We start from the raw sequence: 22942 nt of genomic DNA, 5'->3' as shown, positions 1-22942 counted from the left end.
TTTCTGTTCTTTCTTCACTCCCTGTATCCCTCTTTTTCCATCCTGACAACTCCCCTTTTCTTATCAATTCCTCTCTCTTCCAAACAGTCCTCTCTTTCTCTTGCCCTCTTTTCTTCTCCCCTGTAATCCTCCCTCCATTTCACCTCCCTTTCCCCGTAGCCCTCTCCCCTTCACTTGTCCTTTGTCTCTTTTTCCTGCTCTTCTTCCCTCCTTCCCTCTCACTCACTAGCGCCCCCTAGATCTTTATTTCTACAATATGCAGTCCCTTATTTTCCTCTCTTTCTTAGACCGTAGCTCGGTGTCTGTCCCTGCAATGCTGCTATCTGTTGATTCTTCTCCCTCCATGTCATTGTCCTTGTGCTCCTCCTTTTTATTATTTCTTGTTCTCCCCTCCCTGTCCCTGTACTCCTCCCTCTTTTTCTTCCACTGCCCTTTCTGCCTCTTCCTGCATGTCTGGTTTCCTCTTCCTCTCTCCACAATCTCTCTGCTCCCTTTACTTCTCCCTCATCTCTCTTCATTTCAGCCCAGGCCCCCAGTATTGCAGGTGCAGACCACCAGAGTCCAGTAGGTTTTCATTGCAGCTGCTTCTAGAGGTTAGCCTGTAAGTTCCCTTCATTGTTGTGTCCGTCATGCACTGAAGGTCAGGAGATGGTGACCCCCCACGCGTCTGGGCCTTACAAGCCGACACGAGTTCACTTCATATAGTGCCTTTCATGTTTCAGCACTTCAGACCTGAGCTCGTACACATTTCTTACACTCGGCTCCTCATCTGGCCTCGCCATGCCTGCCACGTGACTTGGAGGTGCAGACGTCATTGTTTATAGTGCCTTACAAAAGCAGTGCAGTGTCCTTTGGAGGGTCCTCACCTGCGCCGCACTCTTTCTCTGCGCTTCAGCCTTGTTCTAAATTTGGTAACACAAATCCCGGCCCACTCTTAACCTCAGCAGCTTGGATTAAATGACATTAACAAGCCTTAGGCAAGAAAACAAGAGAAAAAAAAAGCAAAAAAAAACAAAGACCACCCCCTTGAGACTTGCAGTCTATTAATGGTACCACCCCCTTCCAGCCCCCATAAACTCCACCCAGTCATCCATTTTATGAAGTCCAAGGTTGCAGTCGCCTATCCCAGTAACTTTGGGTGAAAGGGGGAGAACCAGCTCTGGTGAGGGGGGACACACTAGACACCCAGACCCCACCCGAACACTGGGCCAGCTTAGAATAGTCAATGAATGTAACCTGGGCATCTTTCAGATAGGTGAGAGAAAAAGCCACACAGACATGTGAAGAACATGCAGACCCCATACAGACAAACAACTGGGTGAAGCATTTGAACCCAAGACCCCGGATCTATGAGGCAGTGGTGTTACCCGCTGTGCCGCCCCTTTATACAAACAAAGATTCATAAAACAAAACAAATCAAATCACAACCGGTGGTCTTCTAGAGGCACCCCAGAGGGATTCTATTAGAATATGGTGTGCCTGCTGAAGCCAGTGGGGGGCGCTGTGAGTGGCCGCACACAGACCACCTTTTAACATTTGTGTACAGTGTGAGCCCCAGCTGGTGAATTGACTCACTGAAGGGAGCCGGTGGTGGGGGTGAGGGGTTGGGGGACCGAACCAAGACCTTGTGATTCTATATAGCGACTTTACAGGCTTATAGCATCATTATTGTCAAGTGTACAGAATGCAAGGAAAATGTACCACTGCATGTTTACACAATTAACACTTTATATGCACAGAATTACAGAGCGAGGTTTAATATAGCGCCTTTGCATACTAAACACTATCCTAAGGCACTTGTTTTCCTTTTTTTTTTTTTGCAATGTTAGCCCACCAGGTGAAGACTCAACTCGCTCCAGGTTACACTTGACAGAGATTTGAACCAAAGATGTTGTGATTTTATATAGCGCCTTTACATAGCATACAGCATCCTACTGCACTTTACATGTACAGCCTTACAGTGTGAGCCCAGCATGTGAAGTGACTCCCTCCGCATTACACTGGAGACTGAACCAAAAACTGGGTGATTTTATATAGCACCTTTACATAGACTACATCACATCAAGGCACTTTACCTGTGCAGTATTACAGCAAGAGCCCAGCAGGTGAACTGACTCACTCGGGGTTACACTGGCAGTAAGTGAGAGAGACTGAATTCAAAACTGTCTGATTATCATATAGTGCCTTTATAGAAGAGACTCACATTCTCCATATTTTCGCAATATGACCCCTCAGTAGGTGAAGTGGCTCACTCTGGGTCACACAGTGAATCAGGGGACAAGAATGAACCAAAAACCTTGTGATTGTATATAGCGCCTTTAAATAATACACAGCACACAAGGGCAGAATTGCAATATGACCCCTCAGTAGGTGAAGTGGCTCACTCGGGGTCACACAAGGAGTAGACACCAAGTCTTAAGTGGTTGAGAGGGGCATTGCCAGAGATGGCTGAGGAGCGAGTGGTCCAGCTTCTGTTGTATTGTTTTGTTAGTAAGACACCTTGTGACGGTGCTTACTGTGAAAGGAGCTTTATAAACCTGATTCATTTTCTGCCTGCTCTTACTTTCCACTAACTTGCTAAACCCCTCTGTGCCCCCCCCCCCCCCCAAGTCGACAGAGTGGGCTTCATAATGGTTGGAAGATGAATGGAGCGTAACATGCACTAGGTGGCATAAATGAGGCCAGGAGTCTGTAGTGTGGCCACCCCTACAGGCCATAAAGGGTATTGCGGGTAGTGATGAGGCATCACAGACACTGAAGGAATCTGCACAGTCCTGACTCGCCAGGGGTGAAGGCCATCAAGTGAGAAGCCCTGACAGCTTCACCAGCCAGAAGGTTCAAAGCGTTTGAGGGAGGATGCTCACCCCCCCCAAAAAGTGTCCCCTTAAGGGCCCACCATATTGGTGTCAATCTAGTGGCAGTTCCGGCTCTCCAGCAACTGGGATTCAAGTGCCCCGCCACTTGGAGACTTTGGGGATTGCAGTGGCCAAGCGGCCACCGAGTGGCCCTAGCAGCTTGGTGAGCTGAACTGGCACAGGACTGGCACGGGACCCCCCAGAACAGAGCAACTCGGAGTTATCCCTGTTTACAGCAGTGGAGAGAGACGGCTGCTGCCTTCTGTGCACTGATTAGATGCCTCAGCCTGCTCGGGGTGGGCGGAGGAGTTAGGGGGGGTGTTGTTGGGGGGGGCCCGACTTGTGAGATCAGAGCTGCCAGCATTCTTGTTGTAAAAGCCGCAGCTCCTCGGCGTGAGATCACAGTGCTGGTGCAGGGACCGCCGCTGGAAGCAAGGAAGGACTGGGGTCTCGATGTGGACTTGATGTGGCGACGCTGACTTGGCGCCTCCTTTTGTTCTCTTTTTCTTTCCTTTTGCTCTTCCACACGAGTGCTCCTCAGACATGAAGAGCTGTGTGCCACACTGGACTTGTCTGCTCTTTGCCACTCTTACTCTTCTTCTCGTGCCACCAGGGAAATGCCAGGACGGACAAAGCGGTAAGTGACATTTTTCTTCAAGTCTGCTGCCCGCCTTGGCTCTCAGCTATCGACTCTGTGCCCGCTTGTTTGTGCCACCCGCAGATGACCTCAAATGCACTTATCTGACATGTAGCCTTAGGTGGGTTTGGGGGAGCAGATCACAATATGTTAAATCGTGAAGTCTCCCCTCGTATGTCGGAACTGGTTGTGGAGAGGAGCCTCGGTGGCCCCCTGTCTCGTTACAGGGCACTTTATGGGATGGGATCTCAGTTTCTTTTCCCTATAAGGGCACAAATTGGCACCAAGGTCCAGTTCCTTCAACCTACAAGGCACTATATTGGACTGAATTACAAGGGAGACCCCCATTTAAGTGTGTTTACTTGTTCTAAACGTCCACGGGGACAACATCTCAGCCTGCACCCCCTCTACATGCACTGTGTGGACGCAATCCTTTCTCCTCTGTAAGGCACTATACTATATCTGAGTGAATGTTAATTGTGTTCTCCTCAGATGGCAGCAAACTTTAATTTGTGACCCGACAGAAGGGTGACATTAAAGGACAAGAATCTTCATTTCTTTATTGTTACAAAGGCACCATACGTGAAAGGAACTCAGTTTCTGCTCTTGTTTTAACACACATGTTCTGGGGGGTCTAAACGTGCGCATCCAGCAGTGGGCAAGCAATGGGACAATGACTGCACCCTATAGGGACACTATATAGGACTGAAGGGTGCTACATGGGACAGGATCTCAAATTCGACCCCCTCACAAAGACATTCCCATGTAAGGCGGACATAAGGGTCACGTTCTGAAGTTCCAGTCCTCTTAAAGGAGCATCAGACGGGACCCCTTTGCAACGTGCACCCCACGATAGGACACTCTATATGGGACATGATGTCATTTTCTATACCCTTACTTGCACATTGTATGGGACACAGTCTCAATTTCTATCCTATAGTTGGGCGCTATATGGGTCAGGATCTCCATTTTTAACCCCTTATATGCACATTATATGGGACCCAATCTCAACCTCTGCCCCATACAAAGGAGCTATATGGGTGAGAAACTCCATTTTTTAATCCTTTTCAAAGCACTAATATGAGACCCACTTACAAGGTGTCCCCCCATACAAGGGTGCTATATGGGACACATCATCAATTTCAACCCACTTTCATACACATTATGTGGGACACCATTTCTGAGCCATATGAGGGCAGGTTCTTGACTTCTACCCCATTTACGTGCTCAATTTTTTACTCCCTAGAAGGGCGCTATATGGGTCAGGATCTCAACATTATATGGGACCCAAGCTCAATGTATACCTGGACTGTAAGGAAATTACTCCCAATGGGTCAGGTTCTGAATTTCTACCCTTCTTAAAAGATCATCAGATGGCACATCATTGCAGTGTGCACCCCATTCATTTGTACCCCCATTTACAGGCACATTATCTGAGACCCAGTCTCAGTATTTACCCCAGAGAAGGGCACTAAATGGGGTAGAATCTCAATTTCTAAGCCCCCTTTCCCCTTTGAACGTTCATCATCTGGGGCCGATCTCAATGCCCATCCCTTGTCGTGTGCTCCTGCCATTATGGGTACCCCATCTTCATTTCCACTCTCCCTTTCACATTTCATTGTTCTATATTCCTATATGAGGTGGGTGCAGATTGGCCTGGAGGGCACATGTCTTCAGCTCTGTCTTCTTAGGTGGGTTATGGTTGGCACTGAAGTTCAAATTCCTTTTTAATGCTTTTGACACCCGTCAAGCTAGAACTGAGCAGCTAAATTTCAGATTCTGCAAAAAGTCGACCCCTCGGTTTTGAATACTCACCCCATGCACTTGGGACAGGCAGAACAAGCAAGGATTCCTAAATGGGGCTTAGAGGGACAGAATCGCCTAAGGCTTTGTCCACTTCTGGTGTCCCCATATGAGGACTGAGGGACTCAGTGGACATTTTCAGTGGCTTACAGAAGAAGCATCTCTCAAATTTTGTGATGCCACCACAGACATAGGGGCACTGGTGGGGCACCTCCGACAGATAACAGTGTTAGGAAAAAAAGGCTCTTATGGCTTTGGCTCCTTTTGTCCTCAACATGTTGCGAAGCACCCTTTGGCATTATGGCTATGCCAGCTGTGCCCATTAAAGTGCCAGTCCATACCCCCCACCATGATCCTATTGTGTAGCTCTTGCTGCTTCAGTCTCCACATCGCTCGATGTCTCTGCAGGCTCCGTTTCCACTCGTCATTGTTCTTCGGTGCCCGGGGCGGCCGTGCGAACATCTGCGCGTGTCTTTTTTTTTTTTTTATATTAATCTGCGGCAGATGTGGTGATGACAAAAAAAATCTTTTGGAGCCGAGGATGATGAAATGTTTGTGGGACGATTCATGGATTTGTGTGAGCAGTGGGCTATGGAAAATGCCTGGTGCCCTCGTGTTTAGGGGGGGCATCTGTAGCAGGCCCAGCTGACTAGGCTGGTGACAATGACAAGTCCCATGGGTCACTAGAAGTAACCCAGAAGGGGGCATTTCATGACTTACGACAAAAACAAGCTAACATCAATGTCACCCACATGGTACTGCGCCCCCTGTCTGCTGTGCCCGGATTAGCCAAGGCTGCTGGGATGAAGGGTGGCGCCATCTAGGGATCACAAGGGGCAGTATAAGAAGTGGTCAGAATTCAAGGAAATGGGGGGGGGGTTCATTAACTTCAAAGACATTTTCCATGAGCTCACTTGGTCCTGAACTTGAGTCATACATCTCAGCCTTTTGCCCGGTGTAGCCCCCCTCACCTGTCACACAGGAAGATAAACGGCAGGGCAGGCCCGCAGACGTGGGCTCAGAGCTGGGCGGGGGCCGCATGGCCCTTCTAATTATCCCAAAAAGGACGATTCCCATGAGACAGGAAACATGCGGCCTGTCCGGCTGGGAACCTTCAAGTAAAACAAAATGCAGACGGAGTCCCGGGTGAGGTGGTGGTGGTTGGAAGGGGGGGTGGTCTTTGGACAGGCTGACAGATGACTGTGGAATTGTGGGAAGGGAGTTAAGGGAAATGAAAGGAGCGAGGCAATGGGCAAAAGGGATGTGTGACAACAAAAAGAGGCCAGCTTCGGCTCTAGTGAGACCCCCCCACCCAGAGATCATGGCGAGCCCCCTTCCCTCCCATCTACACTTTCAGCTGTATTGTTACTTGTTGCATTTTTTAGTACTCACCATTTTGTTCTGGAGTAGGGGTTTGTGAAGATAAAGGGGGTGGCGCTTCACGTACATTCATGGGGTGTGGCTTCACAGGAGTAATGGGCGGGGCTGTGCTACATTGGATGAGTGGGAATGCACAGAGATTTGATGTGACTGAGGAGACAGGGGCGTGGCTTCAAAGGAGTTGACACCTTCCATTAGGTGAAAGGAGGTGTGGCCTCTAAGAGGCTGGGTGGAGCTTTACAGCGGTCATAAAGAAGAAAGTGAGAAGTGGGTGGGGCAAAGAGGGGCGTGGTTTTATGGTAGTAGTGGGTGGGGCTTCGTAGAGGGAATAAGGGAGATCTTCTGGTTTTGAAAAATGAAGGAGTGGAGATCCAGAGGCTTGCATGAGACCCCAAGCCCAGTGTCTTTCCCGTGATGTCGCAGTTGCCTTGTCTGTTCTCTCACATGCAGCCCCCTTGTCTTTCCGAATTCTCGCTTTCTTCAGTCTGCAGTGCCGTGTGCAGCGCGTGGCTCATCGCCCAAGTCTAATGTGGGCCGGGAGGTGGGGAGGGGGGCTGTCAGCGGTTGTGGTAAGACTCCCAAGTTGCTGATTTGGAGGAAAGTTCTGCCAGAAGAAATAGCGGACACGCCCAAGTGTCTAACGGGCTCTGGAGAGAGCGACGTGTAGTCTGTGCCACCGGAAACGGATCTGCAACCTGGCAGTGCCGCGTCAGCACTTTAAGACGGGATCATGGAGATGGGTGGGAGTAGATTCAGTGTATTCAGTGGTCAGCTCCTTTAACTGGACCTCCTTGGTTAGGTGGAGGCCACAAACTGGCAGCAAATCTGTCCACACGTCCGTCTACTCTACTCATCGTCCTTCCTCTTCATTCATCTGCCCTCCCCTTTCCATCCGCCAGTCACTCCGCCTGTCCACTCATTCTTCAGTCTTTCCATCCATCACTCCCCTTCCTAGACTTTCATCCTCCCACCCATTAACTAACCTGTCAACCATCCACTCCTCCATCTGCTCTTCATCATGCCTCTTCACCCATCCTTCTGTTCATCTGTCCTCTCACTTCCATGCATCAATCCCTCTTTCTGCCCACTCATTAATCATTTCTTCTATCCATCTTCTTACCAGACTTTAATTCTTTCATCGATCTTTGTTCACGGATCCATCAGTTCTTCACCCACAATTCCATTCATCTGCCCTCCCCTTTCAATCTGTCAATCACTCCGCCCGTCCACTCGTTCTTCAGTCTTTTCATCCATCCCCTTCCTAGACTGTCATCCTCCAACCCCCTCCTCCATCCAACCATCCACTCCTCCATCTGCAGTTTATCATCCCTCTTCACCCACAACTCCATTTATCTGCCCTCCCTTTTCCATCCACCAATCCCTCTTTCTGCCCACTCATTCATCATACTTAACCATCCATCCATCCACTCATCCATCTGCTCTTCATCCTCCCTCTGCATCCATCCTTCCATTCAGATGCCTTCTCCTTTCCATCCGTCACACCATCTTTCTGTCCATTCCTTTCTCAGTCTTTCCATCCCCCTGTTCATCTTCCATTCATCTGACCATCATTTCATCTGCCCCTCCATCACTCTGTCCCATGGTATCTCCAGGGGTGTCCAGTCAGCCAGTGGTCTCCCTTATCAGGCCAGTATGTTCCCATCTGGTGGTCTTGTCAGCCTTCAAGACCCTCAAGCTCAAGTGTCTGTCACCGAGGATGTTCACAGCAAGTCTTTCTCACTTAGAGGCTTCATTACAGGATGGCACACCGGGCTTGTCATGTGCCTTGGGTAGCCAGTCCACCTCCTGCTAAGATGGGCACTGGGTGTTGAGGCAGCTGCTCACTGGGCAGCCTGGCACCATCTCCTGGTGTCTCAGACAAGAAGCCGAGCCTGTTCAGCTCTGGTCACCATGGGCATGATGCCAGGGCAGTACGTATGGGGCAGTGGAGTTGGCACACGGTGCCCACATCACACGGGGGCTGGCCAGGACCCTTCTGTTAACCAGGGCAGCCATGTGAGCGAGTCGTTCCACTCGGCCGATGTCTGCCAGATGTTTAAATTGTTGTTCTGGCAGCAGCTGGAAATTATTAAAACACGACTTGGCCAGGCAGCACGAGAGGAAGTGGAAGGCTGATGTAACAGACATCATGTAAGAGCCGACGGGCTGAAGAACATGGAAAAAAGAACGATGTAAGCGCGAGGAGAAGGACGAGCGCATGACGAGGGGGTCGAGGGGGGAGAGGAGGAGCAAGGGAGCGGTGCCAGGTGTCGCCAGGAGCTGGGCGGGCGGGCGCTAGGGATGGGGTCCTATATAGCGCCTTTAACTAGAGGAGGGTGAAATGACAGGATATGATAGTGCCAGATTTGGGAATCAGCAGAGGAAGTGGGCATAGGAGCTGGGAGACCCAACGGGGAGAAAACTGGGTGAGCTGGGAGTGGGAATTGAGGTCATAGGGAGTTAGAAGTTGAAATTGGAATAGGAGCTAACTGGGAATAAACTGGGAGTTAGCGGAAAAACTGGAAATGAGATCTGGGAATGCAATGGAGGTCAGTGACTTGAATGGGAGTGAGAATCGGGGACACACTAGGAGTGAGCAGCTGAGGGGGGAAGGAGGGGTCTGCAGTGACTCTAGGAGACAAACTGGGAATGGGAGCCGGGACATAATGGAACTCAATGGCCTAAATGGGAATGAGCGTCACCAAGAACACTGGGAATCAGTAGATTATTTAGAAATGAAAGTTGGGGACATTCTGGCGAGTGACACTGGGACACAATGGGAGTTGATGGATTAACTGGGAATCTGATTAAAGAGCACAATGGACATCAGTGGCCTAAATGGGAGTAAGAGTTAGGGGTCACAGTAGGCATGAGTGGCTTAACTGGGAAAGTGAATTGAGGACACACTGGAGGGGACTGAAGCAACTCTGAGAGACGGTCGCAAGCAGTGGATAAACTGGGACTGAGAGATGGCACATAACTGGGAATGAGCATCATAGAAACACTGATAGTGGATAAACTGGGAAGGTGACCTGAAGTGACACTGAGTGAAGCACAGAGCTGGGACAAAATGGCATTCTGTGGCTTAGCTGGGAATGAGCTTTGAAGAAACTCTGGGAGTCCGGAGATAAAGTGGGAATGTGATTTAAGAGTGCACTGGAAGTCAGTGGTTTAAATGGGAATGAGAATGAGGGACACACTAGATATGAGCACCTTAACTGGGGAGGTGACTCAAGGACACGCTGGAGGGGACTGAGGTGACTCTGAGTGACATTGGGAGTTAGTGGATAAACTGGAAATAGGTGCTGGGACATCATGGGATTCGACAACTTAAATAGGAACGAGCATCACAGAAACATGGACACTCACTGGATAAACTGGGAACTGAGGATATAATGGGAAACAGCAGATCTAACTGAGAATGGGAGACAGCATGTAATGGGATTCAATGGCCTTAACTGAGAGTCAGTGGATAAACTGGGAATGTGAACCACACACACCTAGTAGTCAGTGGTTTAACTGGGAAATTTCAAGTGAGGACATGCTGGAGGGGACATGAAGTGACTCCGAGAGGCACTGGAATCGGATCACAGGATTCAATAGCTTAACTGGGAATTTTATTTAAGAGCACCCTGGACGTCAGTGGCTTCAAAGGGAACGTCAATTTGGGGGACACAGTCGGCTTAGCTGTGAGGGTGAATTGAGGACACACTGAAGTGACAACATAAAGTGACACTGAGAGATGCTGGGAATCAATAGTTAAAATGGGAGCAGGAATTGGGACACACTGAGGGTCAGCACGTGAACTGGGAAAAAATAGTAATGTGAGTCTTCCTAATAGGTAGTGGGGGGGGGGGGGGGGCTACACACTGGCAGTCAATGGATAAACTGGGAATGTAAATTGGGGACACAATGGGAGTCAATGGATAAACCCTGAGGGAGAATCAAAGATGTGACGAGTGACACACTGGAGTCACAGATGGCATTTAGTAGCTTAACTGGGAATGAGCAATGGAGGAAGACTGGAACACAGGGAATGTGATTCAGGAACACGCTGGAAGTTAGTGGCTGTAGAGGGACACACTAGGAATGAGTGGCTTAACTGTGAAGGTGAACTGAGGACATGCTAAAGGGGACTGAAGTGACAGCTGATATGACTCTGACACACACTGGGAGTCAGTAGAGAAAGCCAGGAATGGGAGCTGGTGCATAATGGGATTGAATGGCATAACGGAATGTGATTTAAGGACACCCTTGAGGGGACTCAAGTGACAATGTGAAATGATGCTGGCAGTCAATAGTTGAAATGGGAGCAGGGAGTTCACTGGGAATAAATTACTAATGTGGCATGCTGGAGGAGACTCTAAGAGACACTGGGAGTTAGTGGATAAACTGGGAATGGGAAATGGCACATAATAGGATTCAACAGTTTTACTGGGAATGAGGGTCACAAAATTACCTGGGAGTCAATGGATAATTTAGAAAGGAGAGTCATGGACATGCTGGCGAGTGACTCACTGGGCAGCAAATGGAGGGAGTTACTGGATAAACTGGGAATGTGATTTAAGAGAACAACAGATGTCAGTGGCTTTAAAGGAACTGTGAATGGGGGGCACACTGGGAATGAGAGGGGCTGAAATGGAAGGGTGAGTTGAGGACAGGCTGCTGGGGACCTAAGTGACAACATGAAGTGACTCTGACAGACAATGAGAGTCAGTAGATAAACTGGGAAAGGGAGCTGGGACATAATGGGATTCATAACATAAACTGAAAAGGAGACTCAGCGCCATGGAGACACACTGAGAACAGACAACAGGCAGACCCGACACGACCCCCCTCTGATGTACCCCAGCTGTGAATGTTCGTCTGTTTGCTTTGGCCTGGCAACCGCCGAGAAAAACCTGAGTCAGGGCTCAGCGGGCGCCGTCCTGTGCGACCACCTGGTTTGATTTAGAGCTCCGTGGTCCCATCCTTGCGATTGACGCTTCTCCGTGACGGCTCTTTTTCCGCCGCTGACTTCATCCCCGTCTTCCAGCTGGCGCGCTCGCGGAGCTCAACAGCGGCAACTCACAGCGCCTGCGCCGCCTAGTGGCAGGAATCAGCAGCAGCGGCACACACAACCCCGCCCACTTCCTGGGAGCAGCTGCAAATAAACACAAACGTGCGCCCCCGGGCTGTCGTTAACTGGCTCTCCCCCCCCCAACATCTCACAGGCTGGGAAAATCGGGGCCGGCATAGTCAGGGTCGGTACCATGGTGGGGGGCTTTCTGTCCATAGACAATGGGGGGGGGGGGGGCAGCTGGCTTGGTGGTGTCACCGAAAGGGTTCAAGGGGTCATGCTGAGCATTTGACACAATGGCTGCATTTTCTTGAAGAGCCAAAGACAAAGACCCCCTTCACTTGGATTTCTGCCCGCTTAGCCCTGTTTGAAGCCAGTGGATGTGTGGGCAGAGCTGAGAAGAGGCAGGTCCTCGATGGCCTGGGTGACCCTGTCACACACCAGTTAGACTCTGGCTGTGTATTTGTGAAACACTTTGGGATGGAGCTCACTACAGAAAGGCGCTATATAAGACACTAATGACAGATTTAGTGCCCGACATGTGCATCTCCACGCAACTCCCTGCCTTGTCATTTCACTTTCTAAAAAACATCTGAAGTTTACTCTATAATTGGGCTGGTGAAAGGCACTATATAATGTCACAACGTGACTGATTCACTCAGTGTGTGTTTCTGAGCGAGTCCATTATCCTGTCAATGGTCACATTGTGAAAAGACATGCAGACATTTGCGCTATCCTATCTATCAATCGGGATGGTGGTTTGTATAGAAAGGCGCTATATAAAGTTATAAGATGAAACAATTTAGATGCACATGCCACTTAATGTGTGCCCCTGGGGGAGTCCCACAGTCTGCTAGTCCTCACGTTGTAAAAATACAACTAAGCCATCAGACTGTAGCTCTGTACCTGTGATAGTGTTCATCCCTGAAAGGCGCTATATGAAGTTATAATGTGATTCACTCAACCTGTGTCTCTCTGCAAGTGTGTTCTCCTACCAGAGCTTGCATTATGAAAAACACATAAAACACACAGTCAGCTCGTCTCTGGTTCTTTACTAGGTGCAGTGTTCCCTACGTAAAGGCGCTACATAAAGTCAAAGGTGAACAACTCAATACAACTCAGTGCACTTCCCAAAATGACAGTTGGACCGGATGTGCTCACGACGTAAAAACATATGCAGACCAAAGAAGTGTAGCTTTCTGCTTGAGATGATGTTCACTGTTGAAAGGCGCTATACAAAGTCATGAAGTGACTGTGTCAGTCAGTATCTGTTTCTAAGCAAGTCCATTATCCTGTCAGGGCTCACACTGTGAAAATACATGCAGGCAGCTGCACTTCATTTCTTCAGTAATTATAGCGTTTTGACTGATTTGGACCTTCAGGTAACTCAATGTGTCCCCCTAAGTGACTCCCTCCATCTGCTAGAGCTCACATTGCAGGGATGGTGTTCACTGCTAAAAGGCGCTATATAAAGTCTCACAGTAATTTGAACATCCATAAAACACTGAGTCTGTGACTGTGGCTCTTTACCACCTATGGCGTTTGCTACTGTAAGGCGCTATATAAAGTCAAAGGTGGCCAATTCAACCCCCACTGACAGCTCAGAATGATCCGGCAGAGCTCACACTGTAAAATGTATGAAGACAAATGAATTGTGGCTCAGTACTTGGGGGAGGGTTTTCTGTGTAGAAAGGCGCTATATAAAATGATTCATTTGTGTGACTCAGTATTTGACCCTGAAGGTGTTCCACAAGCTGTCATTCCTAGTACTGTCAAAGCAAATGGAGTCAACTGCACTGTGGCTCGATACTTGAGATGGTGTTCGCTACTGAAAGGCGCTATATAAAGTTCCAGGATGATTCACTCTAATCAGGTCTCTTGTTCTGCCACAGCTCACACTGTGAAAATACAGAGAACATGCAGTCAGCCTCGCTGTAGTTCTTTACTAAGGGTGTTGTTCACTACTGAAAGGCACTATATAAAGTCATAGACAGGCAACTCAATGTGTGTCCCAAAATGAGGGCTTTACTAAGCAGTGCCCACATTGTAGCTTTGGACTTGGCTGGTCGCAGGAGGACCGATGGGCATATTGGGTCCTGCCTGCTCAAGATTCTACCAGTCAGTTCCTCTCCTCTCCACTAGATGTCCTCAGGTGTGTAACTCTCTGTTTAAATGTTTGCTTTATTGATGCCTGTGTGAGCCTTGAAGACCACTATCCCCCACGCCCCCCTCCCCCATTTGGCCTCCACATCATCCGTTATGTTTGTTGTTTTCATTCCGAATAATGTTTACAAACAGTTAATTGGATTCAATGATGGCATCCTTTATAGAGTGGCATGGTGGCAGAGTTGTTAGCACTGCTCAGAGCTCCTAGGCCCTGGCCTTAAGTTGTCAGCTGCTCTTCATCTGTGTGGGGTCTGCATGCTCTCCCCAGGGTCTCAAGTGTGTTGGGTTAATTGATGATGATGTGCCCAGTGGTGCGTGGGCGGCTTTCATCTTCATGACCCACGTTTCTGATGGGATAGGCACCGGTGACCTGGCCGGATGAATGGACGCCATTATGTCCAGTGGTTCTGTGTCACCCACTCATGTTCTTTTTTTGATGATGGATGATTGGTGGGTGCCACTGATTGCTGCCCATATGTCTTTTATGGGCATCCCTTGTCACTTATCTGAGTGCCCCCTTCTGGGTCTCCTTAATTTTGCACTTGCACCAATTTGCAGGCATTTTCCCTCATTTGAGTGCCAACTGCCTTGTTTCAAACACACTCCTATCATCTGATTTCCTATTTCCAAATTTCTGCTTGATTTGTGCACCCCACCCTGACCCCCACCATTCCCCATTGTCTCTCTTATCCAAGTATGGGGTCTCTTAGGTTAGATCTTTTCATTGACATCTTCACTTTGCTCTTTAGTTGGGTATTGAGGCTCGGGCTTTGCCATCTCTGTTGGCACCTTTGGTCTCCAGACAGTCATAGATAACCTACCTGGACACAGGGAGACCATCCTTACACTGGCAGAAAATGGTTGTTAGACTCGGGCATGATGACTGCCTGAAGTAAAGGTGAGTTTTAGCCAGAAGGTGGCTCCATATTGTAAGTGCTATGTTGCTACCCTGTCTAACTGGCACCCAAGAAATGTTAATGACCTTACTGCTCTGTGAAATGACAGCACATTTTATGTACTAAATAAACATATATAGAGAGGGCTCCGTGGCGGATGTTTGCCAACCTGCAGACCAACCACAAGCGTTACCTGGTAGGTAACCACCCATACAATCAGATTGTGATTCAGACTACGAATGTCATGAATGTAATTACCCTGATCTACATGCTGTCAAATAAACGAACCACACGCCGTGGCGCAACGTAAAGAGGCTTCGACGCTGACGTCCGAGAATTGATCCCCGAGAGGGGGTGCAGTGAGTGTGCACGCCTGATGAGCCCAGAATTAGGGCGAAACACATGTCATGTACTCGTTGCATTATTTGACAGTAAAACTATGATATATATATCTATACTAATAAAAGGCAAAGCCCTCACTGACTGACTGACTCACTCATCACTAATTCTCCAACTTCCCGTGTAGGTGGAAGGCTGAAATTTGGCAGGCTCATTCCTTACAGCTTACTTACAAAAGTTAGGCAGGTTTCATTTCAAAATTCTATGCGTAATGGTCATAACTGGAACCTCTTTTTTGTCCATATACTGTAATGGAGTGTACCTCGATGGCCGTGGGAGGCGGATTTGCGTATCGCGTCATCACGCCACCCATGTAATCACGTGAACTGACTGTGAACAAAGTACGTAGAAAACAAGGAAGAGCCCCAAAGAGCGCTGAAGAAAACATTCATTACACAATTGAGAAGGCAGCGAAACAATAAGAAGCGTGACGCATACAAGCATATTCATAAGTGCAGCTACAACCGTAAGTTTAAATTAAGTTTATAGAAACGCTCCCGCTACCGTTTGCAATGCCATATTCGCGACATACAAGTTTAATGAGAAGACACGAGGGCACCATGTAAACCTAAAGTTTAAATTAAGTTCATAGACCTACAAAAGGTTGCCATTGATTTGAGGCACGATTGCTTTTCTCCTGTACAACTATACGTTGCATTCTTAACAGTAAGCTTGCACAGCTTGGTCATATTACAACCGGAGTGCTGAACTGACCACAGGCTTCACAAAAAAACAGATCCTTAACAAATTGTTATTAGTATATTTTCCCTCAATTTAAAAAGGTTTTCTTTTCTTCTTAATAAAAATTTGTCTCTCTCTCTCTCTCTCTCTATATATATATATATATATGTAGATATGTATATATATATATATATCTAAATGTTTGTATGTATGTCTCTCTCTCTCTCTCTCTCTCTATATATATATATAGATATGTATATATATGTGTATATATATATGTATAAATATGTATATTTATATGTATATATATATATATATGTATGTGTATGTATGTATGTGTATATGTATTTATGTATATGTGTGTGTGTATGTATGTGTGTATATGTATGTGTATATATATATGTTGATACAGTATGTGTATATGTAGATATGTATATATATGTGTTTATGTATATGTATATATATGTTTACATAATCTCTTTAACACACTACTTCTCTGCTGCGAAGCGCGGGTATTTTGCTAGTATATATATATATACAGTGGGTATAAAAATGAATCCCCCCCTTGGAAATATTCCCATTTTTTATGCTTTACAGCCTTAAATGTAAACACACAAACTAATATTTTTTCCAGGTTTACTTACTCGATGCTATCTCTAACATCCAAGTGAAAGATATCACAGCTACAGTTCAGAAAAATTATAAAAAAAAAGGAAACAGAAATCCTGAGATTAATAAAGGACCCCCCCAAACTCCATCAGGTGTCAGTGCCCACCATTTCCATTGCGGTTACTGACTTCCCTCCACCTGTGCTCAATTGTAATGAGTGTGATTAGTGAAGCTGTTCCTGGAGCATTCATTCCCTTGCTTGGTAGTGCAACTGACAGACAACTGACTATGGGGGGCAAGCCACTTTCAAAAGATCTCAGGGACAGAGTTGTGGACGGACATAAAGCAGGAGATCTCAAACATCTCAAAGGCTTTATCAATCCCAAGGAGCTTAGTGAAGTCCATCATAAAGACGTGTTTGGTACGACTAGGACCCTCCCTGGATCCTCCAAACTAGATGGAAGAGCAAGGAGGTAACTGGCAAGAGAGGCTACCCAGAGGCCAATGGCCACTCTGAAGGAGTTACAGGATTTGATGGCACAGAGCGGTCATTAATGGTGTGCATGTAACAACAATTTCACAAGCGCTCCACAATGGTGGCTTGTTCGGGAGGGTCGCACTTCTCAAGAAAGGCCACATTAAGGCTCGTTTGAGCTATCCCAGAATGCACCTTGAAGATTCTGATGCCAAGTGGAAAAAGGTCTTATGGTCAGATGAGAACAAAATCAAACTATTTGGCCTCAATACCAAATGGTCCACCAATGCAGCTCACCATCCACAACACACCATACCTACAGTAAAGCATGGAGGGGGCAGCATCTTGTTGTGGAGGGCCTGGGGCTCTCGTTAGGGTAGAAGGAAAAATGGATGAGGCCAAATACAGTACCATCAAATATATGAATGAAAACCTGCTACCCTCTGCCAGAAAGTTGAAGATGGGCAGAATGTTCACCTTTCAACTCGACAACAACCCGAAAGCACACAGCAAAATGGACCACACAGGGGCTGAAGGAGAAAAAAGTGAATGTCCTGGTGTGACCAGTCAGAGCCCCGACCTAAATCACAGTGGAAATCTGTGGAAAGATCTGAAGATAGCAGACCACTGACGCTCACCATCCAATGTGACCGAACTTGAACAGTTAAACTGTAAAGAAGAGTGGGGGGCAAATATTGAGTGGGCTCAATCTAGATGTGCAAAGCTGATAGAGAAGAATCCCAACAGACTCAGGGCTGTCATTAAAGCAAAAGGGGTGGTCAACAAAATGACACTGACACTGGGGGGGGGGGGGGGGGATCCTTTATTAATCTCAGTAGTTCTTGTTTTTGATTTTTTATAATTCTTCTGAACTGTAGCTGTGATATTTTTCACTTGGATGTTAGAGGTGGCATTGAGTAAGTAAAGCTGGGAAAAAATATGAGTTTGTGTGTTTACATTTAAGGCTGTAAAGCAAAACAAATGGGAATATTTCAAAGGGGGGGATTCTTTTCGATGCCCACTGTATATGTGTGTGTGTGTCTATGCAAATCTACGCATTATTTATATGTATGTTTATGTCGATGGTTTGTTCTTCAATGGCACCCTGGCATGGTGTTCAGCATCAAAAGGCGCTGTATGTTCCCCAAACACTCACATCAGGAGAGCTGAGCCCTACTTAGTGCATCCCCCTTAGTGTAATGTCCCACCATTCTACAGCGCATTGCCAAAACAACATGAAATTTGATAGTCAACCTTACCAAGCTGCAGGTGGCCTTAGAGCCGAGACATCTGCAATGCTGGTTGTCACCTTGTCACACTGGGTGCCCTGCTGGCAGTGTCTGTCCTGAGCTTAATCAGCAGAAAGGGGGAGCTCTTTTAAAAAGAGGTGGTCCTCCTTTCTCTATTTTTGTGCAGGGCGCTATAGGAACTGAAGCACACGCAGACTGCCACTTCAGCAAGAATGAGACTGGCGGGCTTCCCTCGCGCACCGCAGGCCTGTACTTAGCCGGGTAGCAATTACCTCAAAGTGCCGTTTCTAGTGCCAAGTCAAAGCAACGTAGCATTTTGGAGTTAATTATAGCAAGACTGGCGCTCGCTGATTAAAAACTCCAAAAAACGGGGAGAGGCGCTTTATTGTGGTCAAACGTTGCCGTGCTTCACATTTTTGTGTGGGAAAAAAGAGAAAGGAAAAAACTGGAGCTGCGGCACATGCTGCCACAGGGAGCCCGGGGATGTGGAGGGGACGCGGGACTGCCGAGTGGGCCTTCTAACTTCTCAGTTGAAATGAATTTGAAATGCTTTAGCCTGGCACACTGGGGGCTCAATCCCACATTGACTGGAGAGAATGGCACCTTATCAATGTGCACTGACCCCCCCCCCCCCCCCCCCTTCCAATGTTATTGTCATCCTCTTTCACTCTCTGGCATTTTGTGACAGTGTAAAAGGCGCCTCAGAGCTATCAGACACAACCGTGGCATGCTTTTCAGGCCAAGAGTTGTCATTTTCGATCGAGTGACAGTCCACTTCAGCCAAACATGAGCAGCAGATCACTGAAGAGCTTCTCTCCACAACCCTGTCAGACATGTCCACTCGTTTGGTTTAGCAGCTCCTCTGCCCCCTCCATGTCTCCTCCAGAGTCGTCAAAGGTTTCCAAGCCTCAAAAGTCTCCTCCCGATTCCCAAGACCCTTCTTGTGGCTACTGCACTTCCCTGGGTCTTCACTAGGTGTCCTCACTGACCCATTTAAACAACAATATTGATACAGCAACAAGTTTTATATCTTCAGGTGGGTCACAAGTGTCACATTTGATGATTTGGGCGCATCCATAGAAATGGAGGGATGGATGGATGGACTAACTAGGACCCCACTCTGTGATAATGTCTCTGATCAAGACAGAAAAGGTCATTTCCCCCACTCTCCACTAGGTGTCCCCACTCACTGTTTAATCAGCGCCACTCTGATCCTACAACTTCTAGAATTCATTGCACAATCTGACAGATGTGGGTGCAGCAAATCTGAAAAAAGGACAGACGAATGGTCCGATTGGGTGTCTAGTGGGTGCAGCAAATCTGAAAAAAGGACAGACGAATGGTCCGATTGGGTCTCTAGTTCTCTGCTTGTGCCTGAGGGGCTCACTTCCCCCACCGTCCTCTAGGTGTCCCCACTGACTGTTTAATCAACACCATTCTGATCCTTCAACTTCCGGGATGCACTGCAGAACCTTGAAGATGTGGGTGCAGCAGATTTGAACATGGACTGAGGGATGGACAGATGAATGACCTGCTGAGGTCCCCCATTGATCTTCTTTGCTCATGAGAGAAGAGTTCACTTCCCCTACCGTCCACTAGGTGTCCTCACTGACTATTTAAGATGTGGATGCAGGAGATATGAAAAAAGACAGACGAATGGCCCAATTAGATATCCAACTCTCTGCTCGTGCCTGAGGGGCTCACTTCCCCTACTCTCCACTAGGTGTCCCCACTGACTATTTAATCAACACCATCCTTCAACTTCCAGGATGCACTGGAGAACCTTGATGATGTGGGTGCAGCAGATTTGAAAATGGATTGAGGGATGGAAAGACAAATGGCCCAATTAGTTTCCCTGCATGTAATCACTGCTCATTCACCTACTCTCCACTAGGTGTCCTCACTGATTGTTTAATCAATAGCTTCCTGATGATTTAGCTTCTGGGATGCACTGGAGACGCTTGAAGATATGGGTGCAGCAGATTTGAAAAAGAAGAGAAGGATGGACAGATGAATGACCTGATGAGGACCCCATTGAGAATCTCTGCTCAAGACACAAGAGTTCACTTCCCCTACTGTCCACTAAGTGTCCACACTGACTGTTTAAGATGTGGGTGCAGCAGATTTGAAAATGGATGAGGGGATGGGCAGACAGATGAATGGCCCTGCCGTGCAATCTTCTCTGCTTGTTACAGAAGGGGTCACTTCCTCTAGTCTCCACAATAACTGTCTGATCAACGTTATTCTGATCCTTCAACTTCTCGAATGCACTGGAGAATCTTGAGATTTGAAAGTGGATGAAGGGATGGACAGATGAATGGCCGGAGCAAGTCCCTATTTCTCTGCTCAAGCTTCCCTCCCTCTGTTCTCCACTAAGTGTTCTCACTGACTGTGTAAGACGTGGATGCAGAAGATCTGGAAATGGACGAAGGGGCGGGCAGATAAACGGCCCGATTCAGTCCCTTCCATGTAAACTCTGCATGCGGCAGAATACGTCACTTCCCTTGCACTCCACTAGGTGTCCTCACTGACTGTTTAGTTGATGACATTCTGACCTTTCAACTTCTGGGATGCACTGCAGGATCTTGAAGATCTGAAAATGGACAGAAGGATGGACAAATGATTGGCCTGATGAGGTCCCTGTTGATCTTGTCTGCTCATGATAGAAGAGTTCACTTCCCCAAACATCCACTAGGTGTCCTCACTGACTGTTTAACTTGTGGATACAGGAGATTGGAAAATGGATGAAGGGATGGACAGATGAGTGTCCACTGCTCAAGCCTGAGGAGGTCACTTCCATTACTTCCTTTTATTGACACTGCCATTTCAGTGTATGAATTCCAAGGGGTCACCTTCATGGATGCCTTTGGTTTGTCCCCTATTTCATGTGTCTTGTGAATTCCAACAATGAGAAGGCTACATCATACATGGTTTTGTTAATATGGCATCTTGAAGAGGGCGGTATGGTAGCCCTCACCACCTTAAAGTCCAGGGTTCAAGTGCCCAGCTGGTCATGGTCTGTGTGCAGTTTGCATGTTCTCCCTGGGCTCTTTGGTGTCTGTATTGGATGGCTTGTAGAAATAACAGACAGAAGCCCCATGGAAGTGGCCAGCTGGACAGACCCATATACGTCAAAGTCACCCATTCCTGTTCTTTCTCAATGTTAACCTGCATGTTCACCATGTTGCCGTCCCTCCATTCTTGTAAACTACCTGAGGCTCTGCATCATTAAAGAGTGACAGTGTAAGGACGGGTGCAATGGGGATTCCACTGGTGACCTCACCCTGCTACGCTCTTCAATGTTTCCTTTGTCTCCATCATCCATGTTCAGAACTCACTTAATCCACTTGAAGGTCACTTGAGCCGAGTCCTGTCCATGTAGAGTCAAACTGGGACCAGCTCTAGGTGGGATGCCAGTCAATGGCAGGGCACACTCACCAGTGTCTAGTATCACTCTTATTTATCTGAAACACACAGTGGTGGCATGTGGGAGAAAAACCTGACTGAACACAACCATGTGGAGAATGCCACACAGATTCAAAAGCAAAACTAACCATTGCGCCACCCTGTGGCCAAGTTTGAAATTGCGTTTTGTGTGGTTTGTTGAAAATCAAAATTGGCCTTCAGCAATGAACCACATCAGAGGCCTTTCAAAAGTCGAAGCAAATTCTGTTGTGTGCCTTCTGTGACTTTAGGGTTTGAATCAAACTGAACAGAAGTGTCCCCACCACTGCAGAGAACTTCATTGTCACACATCCAGCCTTCTCTTAGCCTGTGGACTTCAAAGGAGGACCCAACCCCAGATGGGATGCCAGTCCACCACCCATGTGCACAAAGTCATGCCAGACCAACAGGAGTCTGAAACCCACAAAGACACATGAAGAACACGAAGATGGCACACAGGCGGAGAAAAAAAAAACAAAACAGTGCTGTCCTCCATTGGACACTCACAGGATTCTCTGAAGCCCAGGAGGTGGCGCCATACTGAACACAGTCAAGGTGTTTGCTGCAATGGCACATTTGGACCCAAGAGATTTTTGAATTTCCATATTGCTCTGTGGTGAGCGCCAGCCGGTGACTTGACATCTGGGAGGGCACTAAGCCAATTTTATATAGCGCCTTTCCATAGTCATCGGTCACCGTCCACATGGCGAGACCCCTGACTGACAGTCATATTGGGGGTCGGGAATGGCGAGAATCACACGGGATGTTGGGGCCACAACCAAACCAAGAGCCTCAGGATTTCATATAGCGCCTTTCCATAGTCATCAGTCAACTGCTATGTGGTGTAACCCCAGCGGGCCTCCTGTTTCACTGACAGTCAGGCCAGGTGTTTGACATGGCAAGACACCCACAGGATGTTGGGGGTGAGCACTAAACCCAAAACCTTGTGGTTTCATATAGCGCCTTTCCACAGTCATCTGCCATATGGTGTGACCTCTGGCTGGCCCACTGATTGGCTGACACTCATGCAGGGTGTCTGACAATGAGAGACTCGCACAGGATATCAGGGTTGGGCACTAAACCAAGCATCTTGTGATTTCATATAGCGCCTTTCCATGCGGTGGGACACCTGGCTGGCCAGCAGATTTCCTCTCTGTGGTGAGGGTTGAGCCGGCCACCGTGTGGTTCTCAAGCCGCTAAGCCTCAGCCACCAGGGGGCCTCGCTTGCCTGAGTTGATTTGTAGTGGTCACTACTTGCACGTTGGTCTTTATTGAAAGGTTCACTCAT

The 22942-nt window shown here is 47.8% G+C and overlaps 1 protein-coding gene across 1 annotated transcript in view; it reads left to right on the top strand.

Annotated features, from left to right (window-relative positions):
* Positions 1–3243: 3243 nt before the first annotated feature.
* Positions 3244–22942, top strand: part of col5a2a (collagen, type V, alpha 2a) — a 157770-nt gene continuing 138071 nt past the window's right edge. The window contains exon 1 of the mRNA XM_028806192.2: positions 3244–3492. Coding sequence (XP_028662025.2) covers positions 3399–3492 — 94 coding nt within the window. The 5' untranslated portion in view covers positions 3244–3398. The remainder of the gene's footprint in view (positions 3493–22942) is intronic.

Source organism: Erpetoichthys calabaricus, chromosome 8, assembly GCF_900747795.2.
Source record: "Erpetoichthys calabaricus chromosome 8, fErpCal1.3, whole genome shotgun sequence".
NCBI classification, from domain to species: domain Eukaryota; kingdom Metazoa; phylum Chordata; class Cladistia; order Polypteriformes; family Polypteridae; genus Erpetoichthys; species Erpetoichthys calabaricus.
This window is presented reverse-complemented; position numbering and strand designations above follow the sequence as displayed.